Source organism: Hirundo rustica, chromosome 5 (genome assembly GCF_015227805.2).
Source record: "Hirundo rustica isolate bHirRus1 chromosome 5, bHirRus1.pri.v3, whole genome shotgun sequence".
NCBI lineage: Eukaryota > Metazoa > Chordata > Aves > Passeriformes > Hirundinidae > Hirundo > Hirundo rustica.
In genome coordinates this window covers 43,334,618-43,357,576 of record NC_053454.1, presented here as the reverse complement: position 1 = coordinate 43,357,576, position 22,959 = coordinate 43,334,618, and the positions used below count along the sequence as shown (strand labels likewise).

Sequence of the window (22,959 nt, the reverse complement as noted above, 5' to 3'; positions counted from 1 at the left end):
TTTTGCAGTCTGGTCCTGTCAGAGAATGCATGTCAGTGGTTGAAGAACACTGAATGTATTTCTGAAAAATATGTAGTTTAGTTTCATCTGAAAATGATCCACTTTGTATGCCTAAATGCCTTTCCAAAATATGAAGCAAGACAAAGTCAGTGAAGACAATTGGGACACTCTCTTCACAAATAGCAGTGTAAATGCACCCTACATGTTGGCTGATGCTCAGTGCAAAATTAGTTCTCAGTGTGTTCTGTTTATGTATGTTACCATCACCACTGAAATTGATAAAAACACATTAAGACACTAGTGTTCAGAAAGCTATTTCTGGGGGGAAAAAACCCACCACCACCAACAAAAACCCAAAACAAAAAACAAACAAACAAACAACAACAACAAAAACCACACCAAAAAAAGGGAAAACAGCAGAATCAGCAAAGGACTACAAAATAACTTTTCACAATCAGAATGCACTGTCAAACCCCAGAGTTGGGCTATACAGAACACCTGGCAAAGCCAATGCAGTGATTTTTCACTAACCCCAGAGTGCAAATAGGAGCAAATGTAAAGAAAAAAGTCATACCAGCTGTCAAGCAAAGATCATTTGCAAGCAAGATAGTGCATTTACAGCCCTCGCTCTTCTAGGAAATACAGGAAATAAAAATGGCATTTAAAGATCAAAAACTGATATTCTGCCTGAGGATCAGACTCTTTATGGGCAGAGAAAGATAATTCAGTTGTTTAAACTTCATTCAGAAAAGGATTCAGATTCTCAGTGCAGAAATAGATGGGACTTTGTTAGGAAACTGACAATACATAAAAAGGATCCTTCAAATCCAGGCACAGCTGAATGCTTGGAAAAGCATATTAATGTTTCATAGTGCATAAATCTCTCTAAAGATTCTCTCCTGAAAATGTAGCCAGATTTAATAGCCAGGACAGGTAGAACTAAAAGCCAAGTCTCCTAAGTCACACTTTGTCTCCCCATCACTTACACCTGGATGAACTGTTGAGTTCCTTTATGGATGCTTTCATTCCACTCTGTTCAGCCCTAAATGCACAAATCGAAAATGCTCTTAAACCTCTGTTGTCAGAACTAGGCTTTGGAGGTAGTGCAAAGAGATGCCAGAGGCCAGAACAGGTAAACTCTGAAGATTTAACAACAAGTTTGGTAATCCAAGATGTTTGTTGATTTACTGCTTAGTAATTCATGTTGCTTAGGTTACATGAACACAGGTAAGCCTTGCTACACTTTGCAATGCATCAGCAACATTTTTGATTCTGTAAAATAAATAAAATCCAGTTTTTAATGACAATTCAAACATGTCAAGTAAAATGTGATATTAAGAAATACACATAATTATTCTCTCTCCATATTGTTATTTTTACTATTTAGCACATTAAATCTAAATTACTCTCTACAGAGGATTTAAAAACCTATTGTAAAATGTATTTTACACTTCACAAGCAGAGACAGAAACTGACAGAAAAGGAGAGCTTGGGATTGCAGCCCCCTGCAAACCAGCTTACTCATCCTTCATTGAAGCATTACATAACTTGAGCTGTTGCTGCAGCAACTTTCCTCAACCCCTGAAAAGAGCCACAAAGGTGTTGCCATAATACAAATAAGCTGTATTATATCACTGTCTTTTTACATGGAATACACATTCAGTTAAAAACCAAAGAGAGTTTGGAGGGAAATATTAATTTAATTGTTTCAAAATTACTGGCAAATATTGATGTACATTATGAACATTTAATTTTCAATAGTCTTTGGTGTTAAAAGCAAAGAAAATGGCCAGATGAAGAATGTATTTTTTCAATCACCAAAATATAAATATCAAGTAATATGGAGAGAATTGGATTCTGGGAAGGTGATAGGTACAGTCCTCTGAAATCACTACTGTACATAAGAATCTTGTCAAATTTCCTAAAGCAAGGATACACTAGTTTTTCCTCCAGAAGAGCCTGAAAATGTACATACCTGTGAATGTTTAAACACTTGTTTAGAAGCTGGTTTGGTTCCTCTTCTCAACAAAACTCTTAGCATTGGTAAACTGTATTTGGAAGTCTCCTGCCCAGGACTCCATCCAGAGTCTAGCTGGAAATCCTCATGTTGCAGATTTTCAATGGTGAAATCCGCCATGGGTCTTCCTGTTTGCTGGCTGCACTGTTATCTTTGGGTCCATGCAGGTGTAATTCACTTTGGACTCCGTCCTACCCACAGGTAGGTGCAGACCAAGAAGATTTTCTACATGAGAAAGACTGCAGTCATCATAATTGATGTTTCAGTACCTTTTGGTGGTAACTGTGATAAACATGCATTTACATGAAATTGCAATATTATCAGGACATACATTTGTATCAAAACTGAGGGCAGGAATTTAGCAACTAAACTGACTGACATCCTGCAGGTCTGCAGCAGTGACCACCTGCGAGCTGATACTTTGGGCCTCTCCTTACAAGCCATGACTTTACTGTTCTCAAGAAGTTGCAGGCACTCTCTTCCACACCTCCTCACATCCTGAGGTCCTAAGCACTACTCTGAATAGTTGTATCGAAAACATGTTTTCAGCAGACCTAAAAATACATAACAAAAAAGTCTGCTTATTCTTGCTTGGTTCTTAACCATTTCTTCAGGGATCAGCATATCTGAAATTTAGTGCCAAGTAAATGCATGACTTTATTTTCAGTTTCTGTCATGTCAGCTCTGTGTGGAAAATTTTCTTTTTAAAACATCCTCAGACAAGAACATTTGGTTCTTTCATTGTTTAGCATCACATTTTAACTCAGCTTAGAGGAATCTGAACAGTTAGTAACTGCTCAGTATGAGTGTAATCTGGGCCCTTTTTATTCAATTTTACACAGAAAAATACTTGGTGCAGGTGGGTAACAATAAACCTGACGGTGAAAAAACAGATTTATTTTTCCTGTCTCGTGTGTCTCTCATGAAGGTGACATGCTTGATGCGCCAGGTCACATGGGACTAGCACACGATGCACCCTGTGTGTCACACGGCACAGGGAGGGCTGAGTGGCTGCTCTATTTCACAGCCAGCAGTGAAAGCGTCCTTTCCAAGAATGTTTGCATGTTGGGAGCTTCTTGATAGCTGTTCTGAAAAGCTGATGAGGTATGTGTTTCAATTGCTTGTCAGATGGATCCCATCAGTACTGCACCATATTCTGAAGCTGCAGCTCAGTCCAATGAAAACCTCACATATGATTGCTTCTGTACAATGCAATGTACATTCTGCAAAATGGCTTTTAATATCCTTAGACAAGGCAGTCCTGCACTGAGCCAAAGCACTCACTTTGCAATGGAATTACCATATTTAAACCTCTATTTTATTTGCAGTGTCAAATACATATTTAAAGGTGAAAAAAAAGCAAGAAAAACAAAACAAAAAATTCCTAGTCTGTATGTATACATATTTGCCCATCTTAACACAATCTGCAACAACTATAAATCTTTATTTTGCAGTCTATTCTCTTGTGAATGCAAACTGATAGGCTAGAATAATTATGAAATTGCTTATTGTGTATTCCATCAGAGTACTAATTTTAGAATTACATATGCATTTCTATGCATTTATCAATGATTGCTTGCTTATTTAGTCAGGAAAGGAAGAAGAGGTAAAACCAGAGATTTTATAACAGGCTGATCTTTGAGTTTAATTAGGCTGGAGAGTGATACTCCAGCAAGTATGATGTACTTGGTGGAAGGGAGACCTGTACTTGAAGCCATTTGCTTCAGGATTTTAACAGTCACAACACATTTATCTATTGATAATGATCAAACTACTTTCCTGGGTAGCCAAACCTGTATATGTGAGAAAATAAATAGGTGAATTAAAAACCAATTCAGTTACAGTGAGTATTTTAAATGTACTGCTTTACAGGCCTTTACTACATAAACTACTGGAAATGTCAAAATATAGGAGGTATTTTGGTGATAGGAAATTTTTTAAAATTACAAGATCATAAAGGATTAGAGGAACATAAGGGTGATTTCACTACTTGAAAACAGATTTTGGAGGACTTTATAATGGAAGTCTGACTTTTTAAGAGGTTATTATATAAATTCAGAGCATAATTTAATATATTAATTTGAACATGAAATCACTCAGTAAATTCTTGACAGAAGTCACATTATGCTTGTTTTTTACAATCTGTCAATGACTATGAATTAATATGAAACTAATTATGCTACTGCAGTCCTTGGGAGATATTAATTCAGCTCACATATTTTCCAGAATCTGCTACTGACATTGAGAAAATCACTTGATTTCTCTCTTGTTTAGCTCACATCTCCAAATTTTCGTGGAGATGCCTCTTCCTTTGTTTCTCTAAAGGGCTTTGCACATAAGGTCTTCCAAGCAACTAGTGTAAAAAGAATTACTCATCTAGAATCTAGACTATTCCAACTTCAGCAGTAAAAAAACCTGCAGGGACTGAATTCATTCTACTCCTGGAAGAATGAATCACTGCTTCTTCCTGAGAGGAAGCTGCCAACAGCTCTTGCGGGGGACACACACCAACAACACACACTTTACTCTGATGTCTGCTACAAAAATCTCTTCTAGACTCTACTCACTTGGCTGGCAACTGACTCACTGAGATCATAGAATATTTTAGGTTGGGAGGGACTTTAGAAGGCCTTCTAGTCCAACCCCCCTGCAATGAGCAGGGGCATCTTCAATTAGACTAGGCAGCGCAGACCCCTGCCCATCCTGGCCTTGAATGTTTCTAGGGACGATGCATCTGCCACCTCTTGGGGCAACCTGTTCCAGTGTTTCACCACCCTCATTGTAACACTCTTCTTTCTTTTATCTAATCTAAATTGACCCTTTTGCTGCTTAAAAAACCATTGCCATATCACAACAGGCCCTACTGTAAAGTTTGTCCCTGTCTTTCTTATAGGCCCCTTGAAGAACTGAAAGGCTGCATTAAGTTCTGCCCCAGAGCCTTCTCTTCTCCAGGCTGAACAATCCCACCTCTCTCATCCTTTCCTCATAGACAGGTCCTATAGTCATCCCTTCCTCCTTTACATGATCTTGGTGTCCTTCCTCTGGACTTGCTCTAACAGGTTGTCATCCTTCCTGTGCTGCGGACCCCCAGAGGTGCATGCAGCACAGAAGGTGGGGTCTCGTGAGGGCAGAGTAGGACAGAATAGTCTCCCCCGCTCTGCTGGCCACACTGCTTTTAATGTAGTCTAGGATATCGTTGGCTTACTGGGCAGCAAGTGCACATTTCTGGTGTGAGACCCCTTCTCCTACATCACTGCACCTCAGCTAAGTGTAATGATAAAAATATCTCAGCCCGTGACTGTGGCCAAATGCCTTGTGAATTACAGATGACTCAAAGCTTTGGTGGCCTCTGACATCGTGGAGCATGCGAAATCCCTGACACAGCTGCATGACCTGGCTCAGAGAGAGAAATGCCGTAGTGTGGTTCCACTGATTTCTCACTTAAGTGTTCCCATATGGTAGCAGATGTCTTTTCCTTCTGTTAAGGGTTCCCAGATGCAGTGTGTAACAGCACTCCGTGCCAATCACCTCTCCTACCCGACATCTGTGCAGATGTGTGGGAATGATTATAATGCAGTACATGGACTGCAGTTATTAATATCAATGGTACTTTATCTTTCAATCTGGGAATTACAACTGCCCTCTGACACATCATGTTGACAGCATACTGAGAGGGAGATGAAAACCAGCTTGATGAAGGTCAAGTCCAAACACATAGACATGAATTATAGGGGAAAGCCTTTGGATAACACAATGAATCAAAGAATGAATGTAGAGGTTTCTGGAATGGATTAGAAGAGTCCAAGAAATACAGAGGCTCATCAGCAGCATTCCCAGAAGGACTATAAGTTTGCAGGAGTCAGACCCCAGCACTCTTCTGCCCCTTTTATTTTTGCCACATGTACCTTGCCTCCATGATGCCATTCAGTACAGAATGTGGCCGTGTTGAACCCTTCACCTGCTTGGGAATCTACACCTTGAGGAGCTCCAGCCAAGTGCATTGATAGAACTCGTGTCTGTTGGTCAACACAAATGTCCAAAAGAGATTGTTTGCCTTGGAGCAATTATCGCAATAGTCATCCTTTGGGATGAAATTTAGGAAAAAAGACCTTAGGAAGGCTGGAGTTATTCTGCATTTCTAAACCTTTATGGGATAATAGTCACTTTTGACAATTTGCCCATTTTACCACGGATCACCGGTTTTAACACAGCCTGCCATTTCTCTCATAAAACATAAACCCAGGCAAAACCTACAATCTCTTTCCTTCCCCCTATTTCCAGGCCTTGTATGTGTGTATAACCTCGGGAAAGCAATGCTCCTCCTCAGCGGCTTATCTCCGAGTCACTCGAGGCCGCACAGAGGCAGGACCAGGGCCGGCCCGGCCCCGCAGCCATCTGCGGGCTCCTGGCTGCAGGGGCCCGGCCGCCCGCCCCCGCCGGTGGGAGGAGCGCCGAGCGGCCCCGACCCGCGGCGGCCGGGATCGCGGGCGGCCGAGCGGGCGGAGCCACCGTGCCGGCGGGCAGCTGCGGGATGTCGCACCGGTCCCCTGTCGCCCGGCCCAGCAAGGCCAGCAACCCCCGCGCCTTCTTCGATGTGGACATCGGGGGCGAGCGAGGTGGGGAGGGGGCGCGACGGATCCCGGGCGAGTCCCCCGGGCCGGGCCCGGGCTGCAGGAGCGGCTCCGGGCCGGGCCGCAGCGTTCAGGATGAGGGGGGACTCCGGGCTGGGCCGGGCGCTGCCCTGCGGTCTACGAGCGCACAGTCCCGGCAGCGGGAGGAGGAGGAGGAGGGCGGCCCCGCCGCGACCGGGCCTCCCCCGCCAGAGCGAACGGGCCCGGGGAACACGGAGAGAAAGGCAATATGGCAGCACAGGCGCCCGGCCGCGGGGTGCCGGCGGTGCTGCCGGGGGTCGGGGCACGCCCGCCGCCGCTGACCCCGTGCCGCCCGTTCCCCTGGCAGCCGGCGCTGCCCATCGGCGGCTCCCGGAGCTGCCCACGTGTGCGGCCGCTGCCGCGCCGCGCTCCACGTGCTGCGCTGTGCCCGGCGCGGCCTCGCTCCGAGCCGCCCCCGACTCCCAGCCCTGGGGCCCCGCCGGGGCCCGGGACCTGCCGCAGCGCGGCGGGCCTTGCCTGGCTGCCGGGCCGGCAGCGGGGGCCTGCGCGGTGAAAGCTCGGGGAAATTGGCAGCGCCGGTGCTGCCCGAGGTCATACAAAAATCTGGGCAAACGGTCAAAATGGAAATAAGGAAACAACACCAAGTTAGCTGGGGTACAACCTGAAACCGTAGGTTTAAGAAATTTAAAGGTAAAATGGATAAAGATAGGGACTGCCTAAATCTTGTTAGGATGTTGCTTTTCACTTAATCAGTTCTGTTACTCAGAGGAATAAAAGAAGAAGGTCTGTGAGATGATTTGCCTTTTATTGACTTTCAGTTGTCTAATTTGTTTTCATTCCTGTATTAATTAGAATCAATATATTTACATTTATCTTCCGGTGAAGTTATGTTAATTAATTGACTGTGAGGCTGATGAGAAAACAAGAGTATCAACTGATGGCGGCTGCTAGGAGTGAGAAACAGCGCTGTGAGAAGCCAGTTTGTGAAGGAATGACAGTTCGGCACAGAATCCATTTATCAGCTATTACAGGATAAGTTAGCTACTCAGGTTTATTTTCCTTCAGTTAAAACATGTGCAGTTTAGGATTTAACAGTTGCTTGTGGTGTAAATAGCCATGATTCATATGCATATTAAGTACCACTGTGTCTTAGTAAAATTCAGGTTTAAGAGAGTGAGGAGTAAGGGATATGTTTGGCATAAGCTTTTTTATGGATTAAAGGTCTCCACAAAACAGTCTTTTTGTATTGTATTTACTTTTGATTGAACAAACTATAAATATACTAAAATTGACATAAGTGTGCATATTAAAATTCATAAATTGGCTGTAATAGCTTTAATGTATGTGTGTGTGATTTCCCACACACCTTTTTTTGGCAGAAAATGTGTTTGACATTTTCATTAGTTTTTGGCAGAAGTTTTTGGCAGTCTTTATTTCCCCTACAGTATTCTTGACAGGTGAATTCACTGTTGGTAATAACCTTGCTAAAAACCCAATGTAGCTCTGCAAGCAATTGCCATGGAACAACCCCAAGATAGAAATTGAATAGTAATCTAAATAATAATAATAAAGCTTGAAACATTAATTTCTTTTGACTTATAATGCTCAATGTATCGCTGTGCCAAGGACAAGACTTAAAAATGTCTAATTCTCTCTTTGTCATTTCAGTTGGACGTATTGTCTTTGAGTTATTTGCTGACATTGTACCTAAAACTGCTGAGAATTTCCGTGCGTTATGTACAGGAGAAAAAGGAACAGGGGCTACTACTGGAAAACCTCTCCATTATAAAGGATGTCCTTTCCACAGAAGTAAGTTCAGTTAAATCCTCCATTTTCCTATTGGTAACCAAATTTGTCTACCATGAATATTTGAAATAACATTAAACAGTATTTTAAGTACCTGTTAAAGAAATAACTTTGCTGAAGGAAAGTTTTTCAGTTTTTGATCCTCCTAATGTCTACTTTTTCTTACAGTGCACTGACAATAGTAAATTATAAATCTACTAGTAATTTTGCAAAACTAGTTTACTCTGAGTTGTAAGCAGGTTGAAATGAATCTTGGGTAAAGGTTTAAATATCAAGTGATATCCACGTAACTGAAAAGGAATACTTAAGTGACACTTGGTAAATAAAAAATAGATTTTAGTTCCATTTAGGTGCTGGTGACAAGGATTGCTTTTCATCCTAAGAGTTACTTTTTTTTTCCCCCTCCTGCCTTTTGTGCCTTGCTGATACATTTTATAACTGTTTTATTTTACAGTTATTAAGCAGTTTATGGTTCAGGGTGGAGATTTCTCAAACCAAAATGGCACAGGTGGAGAAAGTATATATGGTGAAAAATTTGAAGATGAAAACTTTCATTATCAGGTACTCTATTGAAAATACTAATTCTGTTTGGTTTGTGACATTTCAGTAATGTTATTCCTGCTGCAGTAATAACAATTGTCAGCATTGGCATTAACCATTTTCATATCATGTTACATATGGTAGCATATGTGGGACTCTCAACACTGACTAAAAAACTTACAGACATCACTGTCCCATGGTTAAAGCAAAGCCCTGACTGCAGTTACACTTGCCCCCAAACAGTATTTTAGGTAAAGAAAATGCAGCAATCCTCCACGAATCAGATAATCAAAATCCCGTATCAGGCTCACAGAATCACAGAGTCTATTAGGTTGGAAAACACTTTCAGCATCAATGAGCCCAAGCCTTGATCAAACACCACCTTGTCAATTAGAGCATAGCACTAGGTGCCACATACAGTCAGGTCTTGAACACCTCCAGGGATGATGACTCCACCACTTCCCTGGGCAGCCCACCCCCTTCTGTCAAGAAATTCCTCACAGTGTCCAACCTTAACCTCCCCTCATGCAACTTGAGGCCATTTCCTCTTATCCTATTGCTGATTGCCTGGGAGAACAGACTTACCCCCCACCTTGCTTTCAGGTAGCTGTAGAGAGTGATAGGGTCACCCCTGGACCTTCTTTTCTCCAGGCTAAAAAACCTCAGCTCCCTCAGCCACTCCTCACAGGACTTAAGTTTGGAGCAAGAGCTGGAAACGTGATTCCAGTATTAATCATAAACATAATTCCAGTTGACTTCTCTGCAGTCTGACACTGGTGGTGCCCACAGCACTGCTGCTAGCAGTGTCTGTTCATTGGTACTGTCACAGGATCACGTCCCTGTGAAGATGACGTTTTGTCATTATGTTTTTAGTTGTTCTTTGCGATCTGGAGGTAATTATGAACATGATACAAATGATTCCCATTTCTGTACTTCTCTGATTTCTCAGCTCTAACAAATGTTGTCAAAGTGTCAGAGATGAGTTGAAGAATCCATTTGGATCCTGTACAGAGTCTGAGTCTTCCTGTTATCTATTTGCCAAGTATGGTAGGATTTTACTGGGAGTTTAAATGTCTCTATTATGTAGAAATTTCACTGGTTCTTGCACTTAATCCAGCAGCCCTGCAGTGGTCTCACCCACTGTCTTGGAAAACAAGAGAGTTGTTTCTGGTTATGTTGGAGGACACTGGAACTGTGTGTTCTTCTGCTGGCTGCATGGACAGTTGCAAATTGCAGTTAACTGCAAAACTTATGTCAGTAGTCAGTTTATCATCTCAGATCAATCCCACTAGGCTTTTCTTGATGCCGCTTCTCCAGATAATGGCACTGCTATTGTGGAACACCCAACTTACACAAACGCTAGCACTGTTACTGTGGCATAGTTTCACAAGCCTTGGATCTGTCAGAGAATCTGATTTTGTCCAGATTTTTTTGCTTGCTTTATGAGCTTACACAATAACAGCAAAAACCATAATGGGAAAGACACTGCATCTATCTGCAGTGTTTTTCAAAACACAGCAAGAAAATTCATGAGTGACAACAGTTTTCTCTATAGAGACTCTCATCATTTGGGACTAACCTTGAGATTTGGTCCCAGATGAAACAGGGTTATGTATAAGTGGGGAGACTGAAGACCCCAAACTGTTCTCTATAATTTCCAACTTGTCCCCCTACATCTTTACAGACAAAAAGTAAACCTGTGGCTGTAAGGCAACACCAGACCTTAACTGTTACTTGGGTTTTGTTTACAAACCATTGCCGTCTAGCGTTAGCTGTAACTAGGGAGAGAAGGGGGAGGGGGGGGACGGTAAGATTTATAGGTCTTGGGCAGTGAAGCAGTGACCAGCCTCAAACGGTATTTGCAAAAATCTGCTATGGGGCAACCCTTCTGTTTAACCTGTTTGCCAGCAGCTGCAATGCAAAGTGAGAGATACTTGTTTTGGAGGCTGCAGTCCTACCAGCTGCCTTCTCTTGCTTTTGAACACAGGCTCCTCTGTCATTTGCCATCTCTGACTCCCCAGGGTGAGTTTCAAGGTTAGAACAGACAAAGCCAAGATTCCAGTAGCTTTCTGTTGGCTGGCTGTGATTCTGGCTGTCAGCTGTAGAACCTTTTCTCAGAGTTTCTAAGCCAAATCCTGACTGAAAAGGTCAAGATTTACTGTGCCTTATGACCAGATGAACAGTTTAGGCAAGGAGGTTTCCCTACCACCATGGAAATCCAAACTGTGTGTGAGAAAACAGTTTTCAAAACAACAGGTTCTTTGAACTGGTAGAGAATGGAGGGAAAAAAACCAGATGCTTAAATACACCAGGCTCAGACTGTTATCTCAAACTAATCAACCTCCCATTGAGCTCTGAAATCTGTTTCTATGTCCTCTGTGCTGTCATCATTTTTTGCCCCTCCTCTCCTTCCCACAGTATCAAGTTTCTTAGCAGTACCACAGCATGATTGCTTTAGATGTGTACCAGTGTCTTAGTATAACATCCTCACTTACATTAAATGGAGCTCCTTGCACTTAATAACCAGACCAACTTGAGGAGAATAATATCTTCATGGCTGGGTTGTGCCAGTTAAACAAGACATTCACAACACATATGAAAAACACATTTTTGCAGTACAGGTGAAAACTAAATAATCTACATGACAGGACAAGGAAAGTCTTAGTTCAAAAAAGGAAAAAGTACTTGCAAGAAACAAGATAAACAGTATCTTCTTACATTGGGCTGTTTAACAATTTTCTTTTAGTTGGAGGCCCAGTGGTTTAAGTGGCAAAATAATTAGATGGTTAAAAATCCCAACAGACTAAAAACCGTATTCTAGAAAAGTGAAGGAAATAAAAAAATCTCCAAGCAAAATCACCAACCTATAAATTTTAAAGACCACAGTCCTGTAAACTCCACAGTTCTATACCCTACTTTGTGTGAGTAGCCCTTATAAAGTTCACATTACGTACCCATCTTAGCAGTGCAACGTCAAAGTTGGTTTCAGTGGTGTTTAGCCTCCTTTCTTCAGGCCAGTGGTCTTAAATAATTCAGTGAGGAACTTCACTCGTTTCTCAGGTGATCTGCTTAAACTCAGCAGCTGTGCAGGGGATGGAACGTAGAAGCAGCAGACAGGTGTTAAAGCATTAATTCACACATGTGGCTGTGCTTGCTAGATTGGTAGGGGGCAGGTAAAGACCCAGATCTGAGCATTTGCCCTTTTCAGTGATGGTAGGTAAAATTAGTTGTCACCTAGATGTAACTGTCTGGTTTACCAAGTTGTTACGGCTGTCCTGACCATGTTTATGATCAGCCTTACAGAATCTTTCACATGATTTTATAACATATTTTAAATGGTGATGGTGATTTTTTTCTCCCCAACGCAGCATGATAAACCAGGTCTGCTGAGTATGGCAAATGCAGGACCTGGTACTAATGGCTCTCAGTTCTTCATTACAACGGTGCCTACTCCTCACCTGGATGGGAAACATGTGGTATTTGGCCAAGTGATCAAAGGAATGGGTGTAGTTAAAATACTAGAAAATGTTGAAGTAAAAGGAGAAAATCCTGCTAAGGTAAGCAAAATGCAAAGTACTGAGGGGTGATATTTATTATTTCATTATATGATGTATAATAATTTCTTCTAAATGCTTGATGTAATATTTAGAACTATTAAATGTTAGTCAGTTATTTTTACTAACTGGTAATTTCAGTTTTACTGTCCTTGTTAAGAGGCTTTTGTTCTTGAACTGTAGATTTCTCTTGCACAAACCATTTATTGTTCAACACAGTGTGAGGGTGGAAGCCTTTGCTAGAAGTGTAGGATGGGCGATGAAATTAAAAGGTGGAATTCGCAATCCCACCTAAATCACATGTAATTCTTATCATTTTTATGTCAGAAGTCATGTTTCTGAAAAAGCAATTGGTGTATAGGTCATAGCTGTTTGTGGGTATTTGATGAATTAATACATCTAAGTTTAAAAGACTTGGCAGTTGAAGAAAGAACCATCTTCTCTAATGTAGTAGAACTTCCATGTCTTGTGTTTTGCTGCACTTCAGCCTGCTGCCAGTTCCTCTTCCAGCCTCTGTGAAGCGTGGGTATGGTGTTTTTGGAATGCTGATCTTCTGAACGCAACACTTTGTGTGATAAAAGCCTTTTGATGAGGATAGGCTAATGATGTGATGGGTTTCTGAAATAAATGCACCCAAACAACAGATGAAAAAGCCTTTTTATGGAATTTCAAAGAGCACTTGGAAGTTACTGCTTTTTTAAAAATTGTCTTAATAAGCAATAGTACTATTAACACTTCATTTTTTCAGTTGTGTGTCATCGCCGAATGTGGAGAGCTAAAGGAAGGAGATGATTGGGGAATTACTCCCCAGGATGGATCTGGAGATGCTCATCCAGATTTTCCTGAAGATTCCGATATAGACTTGAAAGATGTAAGTATTTTTCTTCTTGGATATTTTACAGATTGCAAGACTTGTAGGTAATCTGAGTTACATGGTGTCTGTGATGATGTTCATTAAGCTTTTTTTTGTAAGAATGGATCGAGGTCCTGATTAAATGGTGACATTCCATTTTAAGAAAGAGAACGCTGTGTGGGAAGGGATTGTTACCTCCTTTTTTTCAGTGCTAATTGCAGCCCATTTTTTTTCCCCAGTAACTAAAACCTCAGTTGCAATTATCACTTATTTTCTGTTCTTGATTTCTTTTTACTTTTGTTTGTGCTGTAATGTCAAATTGCAATTACTAGAACTCCATCCTGCAGATGACTAACTTAATGTTATTACCCACACACTTTTTAAAATACCCACCCATTAACAGACTCTGCCCCACTTATTAGAAATAAAGTATCAGCCTTTAAAAAAAGTTTTTACTATTTACTACATCAGAGCTAGTTGTTCTTAATTCCCAGTAGTTGTTTACCTTTTAGATAGTTCAGACTGAAGGAAGATCTGTTGTTGGGAGTTAGGGAGCAGACTGGTGAAAGCAGCTCTTCTGCAGGTTTTTACTTTCTCATGAAGGTGAACCAGGCAAACTGTGTAATTCAGTGATTTGTGAGAGGGGGAAGAAAAGGGGGCTGCATGAGTAGATTCCAAATAGAGAATTAGAATAGTAAAAATCCATTTGAGCTAGAAAACAAACTCCTTGGCTGTTGAGAAGCACTTCAACTTACGAAAATGTTTTTGGACAGCAGTTGAAGTGGTGCGGAATTGAAGTTGGCAGGTGCTTTTGCCCTTTAACTTAAAGCTTGTTCATACAGAGCAACTAAAGAAACCATGATGACATTGGTCTCACAGTGATGAGTTTTTGCAAAGGTTCTTGATTCTAGTAGGGTAGAATAGACAGCAGTAATTGTGAACTATTTATTGCCACTGGAGAAGTAACTTGATGTGTATGCAATTCTGGAAATAGAAGTGATGGATTTGATAAAGACAGGCAGTTGTTCTTTTCTCCTTCCATTGATCCAAGCATTCAGAGAGGAGAATTGTGTTGATAATGACTTCCAGTTGGAGAGTGTGTAGAGTTCACTTGAGTGATATTGTTTGGAGAAGCAGAAGACATTTCATCAGGAATAAGGAAGTCTTGGTTGAATAATTGTTAATATATCTTCTTTTCTTTGAATAATGGTCAACACCTTTATATATAGCTCTGTGTGGGTAGCAGCATTTAAGGAGAAGAGTTGGACTGCTATGTCTTCTCTAGTATTTTCTCACAGAAAACCCACTAGGAATTTCATCTTTCAGCCATTTGTGTTACGTAAAGTAGAGAATATTACAGAAGTGGTTTGAAGGTAGTATTTTGTCTAAAATTGGAGTATTTCTATTCTGAGATTTTATAAGCCTTGAAAGAGGATGGGCCTGGGATCAAACTGTTAAACATTAGTTAATTCATTGCTTCCTTCATAAATACATTCATACTTTATATTTCCCATCTATTTTATTAGGTTGGCAAGATTGTGGCTATAGCAGAAGACACAAAGAATATAGGAAATACTTTCTTCAAATCGCAAAATTGGGCAATGGCAGCTAAAAAGTATAGTAAAAGTTTACGGTAAGGCTCTCATCACTCAATCAGGTAGTTCCTGTAGCCCAAATTAATACCGCTATTAAGCAATGATTTGTGCATTTAAAAGGTGCCTGGTGCAGTGCTCTTTTCTTTTTTAAACAAAGCGCCTTCTGAATCTGGAAAACATCTGGTTGATTTTTAGCTATGGAATCAAGTAGGTCTTCTACTCACTGCTAGGTAAGAGCTATAGGCAGAAAGTATTGCTTAGAACTGACTAAATACTCTTTTTATAATACTGTCACCGTGCTGGTACACACCTGGGAAGAAAAGCACAGTAGCATCCAGGGTAGTTAATGGACAGCAAGAAAGGGAAATACTTTTTCTATGATGTATAAAAAGCAATAGGTTTAGGAAATTGATTAAAAAAAAAAAAAAGTGGCCATTACTCATTCATTACTATTTTTTTTCTGAGGGTCCATACCATTCATCCTGACTCCGTCTATAATTCAGACTTGCCTTCAAAACCATAGTCTTTCTACTTTTGTTTCCATACTGCTCCTTTCATATTTTCATGCTTTTTGCTTTAACTATATAAACATCTCCTAAAAATAAAGTTATACTTACTGACCTTTATCCTGACCTTCTTAATGAGCACTGGTTAAGCAACAGTAACAATGAAAGAAAAAAATTCAGGCATATTGAATTTCATGCTTCAGCTGAGATTTAGCGGACTGGGTTTCAAATAAATGTCATCTTTCTGAACCATAAAACAAATCCTTTCATTACAGATATTAACCCAAGATGCAGTGTCTCGATCTGCCCTCAAAAAGAAACAGAAACCCCAAAGTAAAAAGGATTTCTATGCAAACCTTTTGGAAATCATACATAAAAAAGGCTAGAATAGATCTTTCAGGATCTTTGTCTTGTATCTGTCCATTTTTTCTCCCCATTCTTAGGTAAATGCCAGGTATAATTACACCATCCCTTCCAGTTAGGTGTCTTGCTCACTTCTAAGCACACCTAGTGAAGGATCTTTCTGTCTGAGCTGCTTTGGTACTTATTTGTTCTTGTAGGTGGAAATCAGTAATTTTTCTAGGCTAAACAAATCTGGTCTTTCCTTATAGGCCATATTTTTATGGACATACCCTATTATTGTATTGTAGAATCTAATAATTTATGTAGGATGGTGACCTTCAGCTGGCACTTCACCAGAACTGACTGGAATAGAATAGCTCTTACCAGGGTATCTCATGGCTTAGGTACAATTCACCTGGCACACCATCTGACAGTGCTGACTTTTTCTTTTCACCTACAGTAACCATTACAATCTTCTGTTCTTTTTCTTGTTTTATTGCTTCTTAGTCTTTAAAAAAAATAAAATTACATGTTAGAATTCACACCTTTTTTTTTGTAAAAAAAGTACTACTTCCTATTATTTCCCTTGATACTCACTTCACTGATTTCTTTGACTTGGGAGCTGTAATCTTATTTCCAGAATGACTGCAGTTTTTTTTATGTTTTGGTGTGATTTATAAATATTATACATGTGTTCCATTTGATTTGAACATAGTACAGATTTGTGTTATAACTCTCCTTACCTTTTTACTGTTTGCTCTTTCGTCTGGTTCTCATCTTTTGCACGATGCCTAGCACGTGGAACAAGCACTGGGACTGCATCTAATTTACTTTTTAAGTACCGCTACTTTTTGTGATCCAAACATTGTATATGAACAACAAAAAAGACAGGGCATGCAAAAAGTGAACTTACATAGGTACTGATCTGCAGTGCCTACAAAGATTACATTAATTCATGGCATGCTTAAAATGTGAATGTATGCTAGCATAATTTTTGTTTTTTAACTAAAACTCACAGAGGTTCTATCAAATAGACCATTAAGGAGTTAAAACTTTTGTATCCACAGCAGACCTTTGCCACTGGAAATAAACACCAGACAGCATTAGCACATTGTAAATTAAGAAATCTGCTTTCGAAACAGAGATGTAGTAACTGCTGTGGCTCTGTCCTGAACCGGTGTCAGTTTTGAAGTTCAGGAAAAGTCATAAAGGAGGACAGTGGGAAGAAGGTGGTGTAACTAATGCTCATAAACCACACTCACTTACAAAAAAGCTTCAGCTTTTACCCACCAATTCTTAATTAAGAGATTACTGGGGAAACTCAAGAAGAGGTGAAGCTTCTCATGAACGTGTAAGGTGCAGTGGTGGTGTTGGTTTTTTGGGGACTGATGAGCAACATGTTTTTTGAGAGATAAACATGTAAACTGAGATAAATTCTGATGCTTTCCTGTAGTAGAATAGTTCTTTGTCTAAGAAAAAGAATGTGCTAGTACAGTGGAGGACTAAGAGTAACAGGAAAACATTCCTTAGTGAGTTGATTGGTTTTTGTTAGGGTGGATTTTATGTACTTGGTTTAATAAAGATTTGTACTAGTTGAATGGAAGCTGCTTTAGAAGTAATGTGGATAGGCCAGTTCACACGTATCTGTGGAGAAATAGCTAAAGTCAGGACAAAATGCAAGTTGCAACACTAATACATGTTGTGTGTGAATCTGTTTTTCTGCAGGTATGTAGAAGCTTCTGAAGCGGTGGCAGAGGAGGCAGACAAACCCAAGTTAAAAACTGTTGCTTTGACCTGTGTTCTAAACATCGGTGCTTGCAAACTAAAACTGTCAGATTGGCAGGGAGCCATTGAGAGCTGTTCAGAGGTAAACATAATGTTCAGTATCTTGGTCAAGAATTGGCCTGTACAGACAAAACTACAGAGCTTTCTTAAAGAGTCTTCTGACAAGCTTATGATTTGAAAGTAAACAAGTAGAAGCTCATGGTGAAGGTAGTACTAACTTTCCAAATGCAGCGTTTTAGAAAGATTTTGAAATTGAAATGAATCATTAGAAACAACCAAAAGAGGGCTGTTGCTTACTACCAGGAAAAAATGCACACCATTGTCAGTTTGGTTTGCAGAGCTGTGTCTTACATTACAGTGTTAAACTGTATTCAGTGAAAGAAGAATACTTTCCTCTGGAATAGTAGTATGAGAAAATGTTTTACTTGCCTCTGGATTTGATGGCCTTGTATTTTATTCATGGCAGGGACTTTCTAACGAAATAACTAACCTTTCAGGCAGGCTTAGTGGTGAAATAAAACAACAACTGCATAGGAAGAAACAAGGTAATGATAAATATGGAAAAAAAAACCCCAGTAGAATTAAAGAAAAAAATGAATCGTGACATGGACATAGTGCAAATTTAGTAAATTTGAGGAAACTTTAAATAATTCAATAAAACTCTTAATAGATTGAAGGAAACAGAGGAAAGAGTGCTCTTATCTGGTAGCAAAGGATCCTGAGCAGCATCTCCTAGGGCTTCCTGCTGAAAGCAGGAGTCTTGGCTAATCTGTATGAGGTCATTAGAAAGCTGTCTTGCTTTCTAACTTGCTGATAGTGGAAAACCTTCATAAACCTATATTCAGAATGGACAAGGGAATGAGGAAAAGAAGAAAATAGGAAAATTATGTAATGTGATATCTGTCACCTAGAAAATGGTAAAAAACTGACACAAACATGTTACAGGTAGAAATTACTACAACTAATACTTGCCATTGTGGGAAGAAAATCACACTTCCTTTTTTTAAGATTAAACAATTGTTAAATAAAGGCAACTCTGTGGCTATAATAGACTTCTGTAAGGTATTTAGTTTATGTCTCATAACTGTGTCAGTGCTTTAATCAGAACACCAGTTTCCTAAAGTTCTAGGTTAATTGTTAATGAGAAACTATACACTTAGACTTTTATGACTTCACAAGGCCAAAAGCAATTTAAATTAACAACCTGGAATACGTGCATTGTTTGGTGTAAATAATGAATTATGAACAGCTGAACCTGTTCAAACAAACCTTGCATTGAAATGGCTGTAAGCACAATGGTCAAGGTAAAACCAAAGAATGCTACCTCTGTGTATACAGCCCAGACAACTAATTAGTACAGATGAGGCTGAAGGCTTTATAATAGATGGGTCAAGAAGAGCACCCACAGTAACACTTCCTTCGTATTAACAGCCAATACCTAAGTGATTTAAAAAAAATATGGATGCTATTGATGATTTAAAGTTAATAAATTAAATTAATAAAGCAACACATTGCTGTGAAGACATTTCCTCTAAACACTGAGAAACTATTCTTAAAAATAATAAAGACACACTACAGAACTAACTACAACAAAAATGTGATTTTTCACCTGGAAAATAAGGTAACAGCTAGCTGACCAAATTATCTGAGGTACTCTGAAAAAATAATCAAAGTAATCAAATAGTGGAACATCTCTTTGCCCAGCCACCGTATTTCCTATTTTGACATTGTCATATTAGAGCTGGCATATACACATTATTGAAAACATTCAGCTCAAAAAAGGCGTAATGACTGGAACTTGGCAAAGTTCCTGAAGCATGACAAGATGGATTGCTTGCATGTACCTTTCTAGCCCACAGTGAAAAAAATCTTTACAGGAAATCTCTGTGTTTTATTTATGATGCAATTTGAGGAGGTTTTGGTGCGAAGGAAGGAGCTGCAATAGAGAGTTGCCCTGTGAGACTCAAGGTTAGGATAATTTGAACTGCAAACTAATAACTCCTCAGCCTTGACAGCTATCTATATATACACACACACACAGCTGTTCCATTTGGGCCTCGTATATGCTCATCCTTCACAAAAGACCACTTTTGGTGCAGTGGTACTGAAGCTGATTACTTGCTATTCAGTGTGCTGCATTATAGCATTCCTTTTTACACAGTTAATGTTTTGACAGCTTACCCTCAAACCAACTGCGAAGATTGTCTGCTGGTGTGAATTGTGCCATTTGTGGAGATGGGAGGCTGTGAAGTATAAGAAATGTTAATGTGGCAATTTTATTAAATTTACAGGCTCTTAAAATAGATCCAGCAAATACTAAAGCTCTCTACAGACGGGCTCAAGGATGGCAGGGAATAAAAGATCTCGATCAAGCACTGGTAATGATAAGTTTTTTTTTCTCCTTTTAAATTTAAAATACTGACAGATCATTAATTTATATTTTTCTTTTATTTAAGGCTGATCTTAAAAAGGCTCATGAAATAGCCCCTGAAGATAAAGGTAAAATAAGCTGTTCCTTTTAAAATGCCCTTAAGAATTTAAAGGATCCAGGGTAGTATTCAGTTGGAATTCATACCAGTGTGATGCCTAAAATGCTAGCTTCTTCAACACTGATGTTCTGAGCACAGATGCTTCTGTTGCACTGGAAGACCTGCCTTAGACCTGTAGGTCAGCAGCATTCCTCTTGAACTATGACTGTATCTCACTGGGCTCTTACTAGCTTAAATTTCCTGCTCTAATTGGGTGAGAGTTTTAGCTCCTAAGTCCTGTGTTGGCACCAATACCATGCTCGCTACACACTGTATGTGGTTACCTTAGCAGTTGAGATGAAGCAAGGGACAAGGCTTTTGTTGCTAGTATCTGACCTAATCAAAGACTAAATGCAGTTTTATGAAATAAATGTTTATGAAATAACACAGTGAAATTCCATAATGAGTGCTAGCAGTGACCTGGTGTTAACCTAGGAGGAGACCTAATGTGAAGAGATCACTGTAACTCTCTCATTTTCTTTTTGAGCAGCTATCCAGACGGAAACACTCAAAATCAAGCAGAAGATAAAAGCCCAAAAGGAGAAAGAGAAAGCAGCTTATGCTAAAATGTTTGCTTGATTTTTTTTCCTAAACATTTGAATCTATGCACTAACTCATGCAAAATGATAAATGGAGCTGCTTCTTTCATTTGCCCTCTGCCACAGTTTTCAGTGTTTACAACACAGAAGTCTAGTAATAAAGACAAACTGTTCAAAGGTGATATGGTTTTCTCTTCTTTTTTTAGCTGTAGTAACTTGTGTTTTGCAACTCAGGTGGTTTTTTTTAATGTGTAAAGCAGTGGTGGTTGTTTTTACTGATTAATAGTGCTTCCTAAGCAGCTTGGTTTCACATGAAGAGAATTTAGGCATTTTCACAGTTCCTATTACAGCAGGCCTGATATTTTGTTAGGAATAAAGATGCTGGTAGACATAGAATGAAGATGCAAGTTGTTGGGGGTTTTTTTAACCACTTTATAATAGATAGTCTCTATTATCATCATCAGGAAAAAACTGTAAATTTGATGTAAAATGTAACACTTTAAAGCAGTGAGTTTTCTAGACCAATCTATTTCCCTGACTGCCAGGTACAATTACATGTAAATCACTCCATCTAGAGAGAGAAAATACTTTTTTAAAGGTGGGTACTAAATTATTCCACCATACGCACAGTTCTGGATATGGCTCCTGTTATCACTGAACTTCAGCAGTAAATCCAAGATCCAAAGCTCCTTGTCAGTCCTGATAAGAACTTTTGCCTGCCATACAGCTCCTGTAAAGAAGTCCTATTTAAATAAGGCTAGGGTTTAACCAGAAGGCACTGACTTTCCATTTAATGCAACAGTCATATGTAAAATTCAGAATGGCAAATTAGTCTCAAACTCTTTAACATTCAGATCAGTGCTGTACATTAATTACGCTCCAGCATAAAATACTCCCAACATATTTGTTGGTGATCAGAAGTCACTGAATAGATCTCCTGTTAGTTTACATTCCATTATAAGCCGGTCCTCCTCCACCTTCAGGTACTACCCAGTTAATGTTCTGACTTGGGTCTTTAATATCACATGTTTTGCAGTGGACACAGTTCTGAGCATTTATCTGCAGCCTTGATCCTTCTCCTGTTTCCAGAGGAACATACTCATAGACTCCTGCAAAGACCAGAAGGGAGTTAATCATTTTGCTGAACAGCTTCTACCTGCATGTATAACTCTATTTACCAGCAAATGTAATGGGGGAAGTATATTACTAATGTGATTTAATTCTCTTCTAACACATTTAACAGTTATTTCATCACAAAAGTACTGCTAACATATTTTAAGACCTGCAACTGAACCCCCTTCTCGAAGGAAAATTGGTATAGAATGCTTGAAGTAAGTAGTAGGCCAGGTAGACCCTTCCTGAAGTACTTAGTCTTTTATTTTGGAGAGCCAGCTAGCACATACATTTTTGTTACCTACCTGCTGGACAGAATCTTTGCTCTGGTCCATCGAATACAGCCAGATTCCTGCTCACGGGGATGCTGTCATCTTTGAGAGTTAAATGAGCGGGCTGGTCATGTTCATGGTTTGTACCACTTAAAGCCACAGATGACAGGAGATCAAAACTGATTTTTCCATCAGGTTTTGGGTATTCAATAGGAGTGCAGTCTTTGGCTGGCTTGAGCTGAGCAAAATCTGGTCCTAAATATATTTTTAATAAATTTCAGTATAGAATTATTGCAATTTGCCGTTACTCAAGATCAAAGCTGTTTTAACTTCCCTTATCATCAGAATGAAGTACTTCATAAAAGGCCGCCTTTTTAATGAGACAGAAAACTATACCAAGTTATACTAAACAGTGGTTTAATATCTTAATTGACATTGTGTGGTAGCTAATACAAAAAAGTCATCTTCAGTGCTTTATCACCTATTTCTTTTGTACACTTTAGGGCCTCACTACTGGACCATGTGCACTAGCTGCAACTAAGACCAGAAAAGACTGACATAGAAATTTAGAATCTTCAGGAAATAATGAAATTACCTGGATGTTTTAATGTCCATGGTTCCATTCCTCTCAGCAGCCAATAAAATATGCCTGTATATATCATTCCTCCATACACACCAAGTACGCTATGGCAGGATGGTCGGATGTTTCTTACTGCATACAGCTCTTTCCACACCCAGGACTTTTTCAGGTTCTCTTCATATTCTTGCACATCAAGTCCTAAGGCAGTGCATTACTTGTTAGTTACAGTACATTAAGACTATCCTTGAAATCAATCAATAAATAAATGCTGAATAAAAGCAACCGCTAGCAATGAAATCCACAAAATAAGAATTTC

General features: G+C 39.6%; 2 protein-coding genes across 2 annotated transcripts in view; one reads left to right on the top strand and one right to left on the bottom strand.

The window, feature by feature from the left end:
• The first annotated feature begins 6,496 nt into the window (after positions 1 to 6,496).
• PPID (peptidylprolyl isomerase D) lies at positions 6,497 to 20,860 on the top strand. Its single transcript, XM_040064657.2, has 10 exons — positions 6,497 to 6,633; positions 8,299 to 8,439; positions 8,891 to 8,997; positions 12,345 to 12,533; positions 13,279 to 13,401; positions 14,910 to 15,016; positions 17,552 to 17,693; positions 19,903 to 19,989; positions 20,068 to 20,110; positions 20,630 to 20,860. Exons 1-10 carry the CDS (start codon positions 6,549 to 6,551, stop codon positions 20,716 to 20,718), a joined length of 1,113 nt encoding a protein of 370 aa, XP_039920591.1. The 5' UTR covers positions 6,497 to 6,548; the 3' UTR covers positions 20,719 to 20,860.
• Positions 20,041 to 22,959, bottom strand: part of ETFDH (electron transfer flavoprotein dehydrogenase) — a 20,340-nt gene continuing 17,421 nt past the window's right edge. Inside the window, exons 11-13 of the mRNA XM_040064655.1 lie at positions 22,659 to 22,841; positions 22,097 to 22,318; positions 20,041 to 21,787 (exon numbers count right to left, since the gene is read on the bottom strand). Coding sequence (XP_039920589.1) covers positions 21,624 to 21,787; positions 22,097 to 22,318; positions 22,659 to 22,841 — 569 coding nt within the window. The 3' untranslated portion in view covers positions 20,041 to 21,623. The remainder of the gene's footprint in view (positions 21,788 to 22,096; positions 22,319 to 22,658; positions 22,842 to 22,959) is intronic.

Coding starts and splice junctions, on each gene's coding strand:
- PPID (XM_040064657.2), top strand. CDS start 6,549: ATGTCGCACCGGTCCCCTGTCGCCCGGCCCAGCAAGGCCAGCAACCCC. Junction 6,634..8,298: donor GGACATCGGGGGCGAGCGAG/GTGGGGAGGGGG, acceptor TTGTCATTTCAG/TTGGACGTATTGTCTTTGAG. Junction 19,990..20,067: donor AAGATCTCGATCAAGCACTG/GTAATGATAAGT, acceptor CTTTTATTTAAG/GCTGATCTTAAAAAGGCTCA.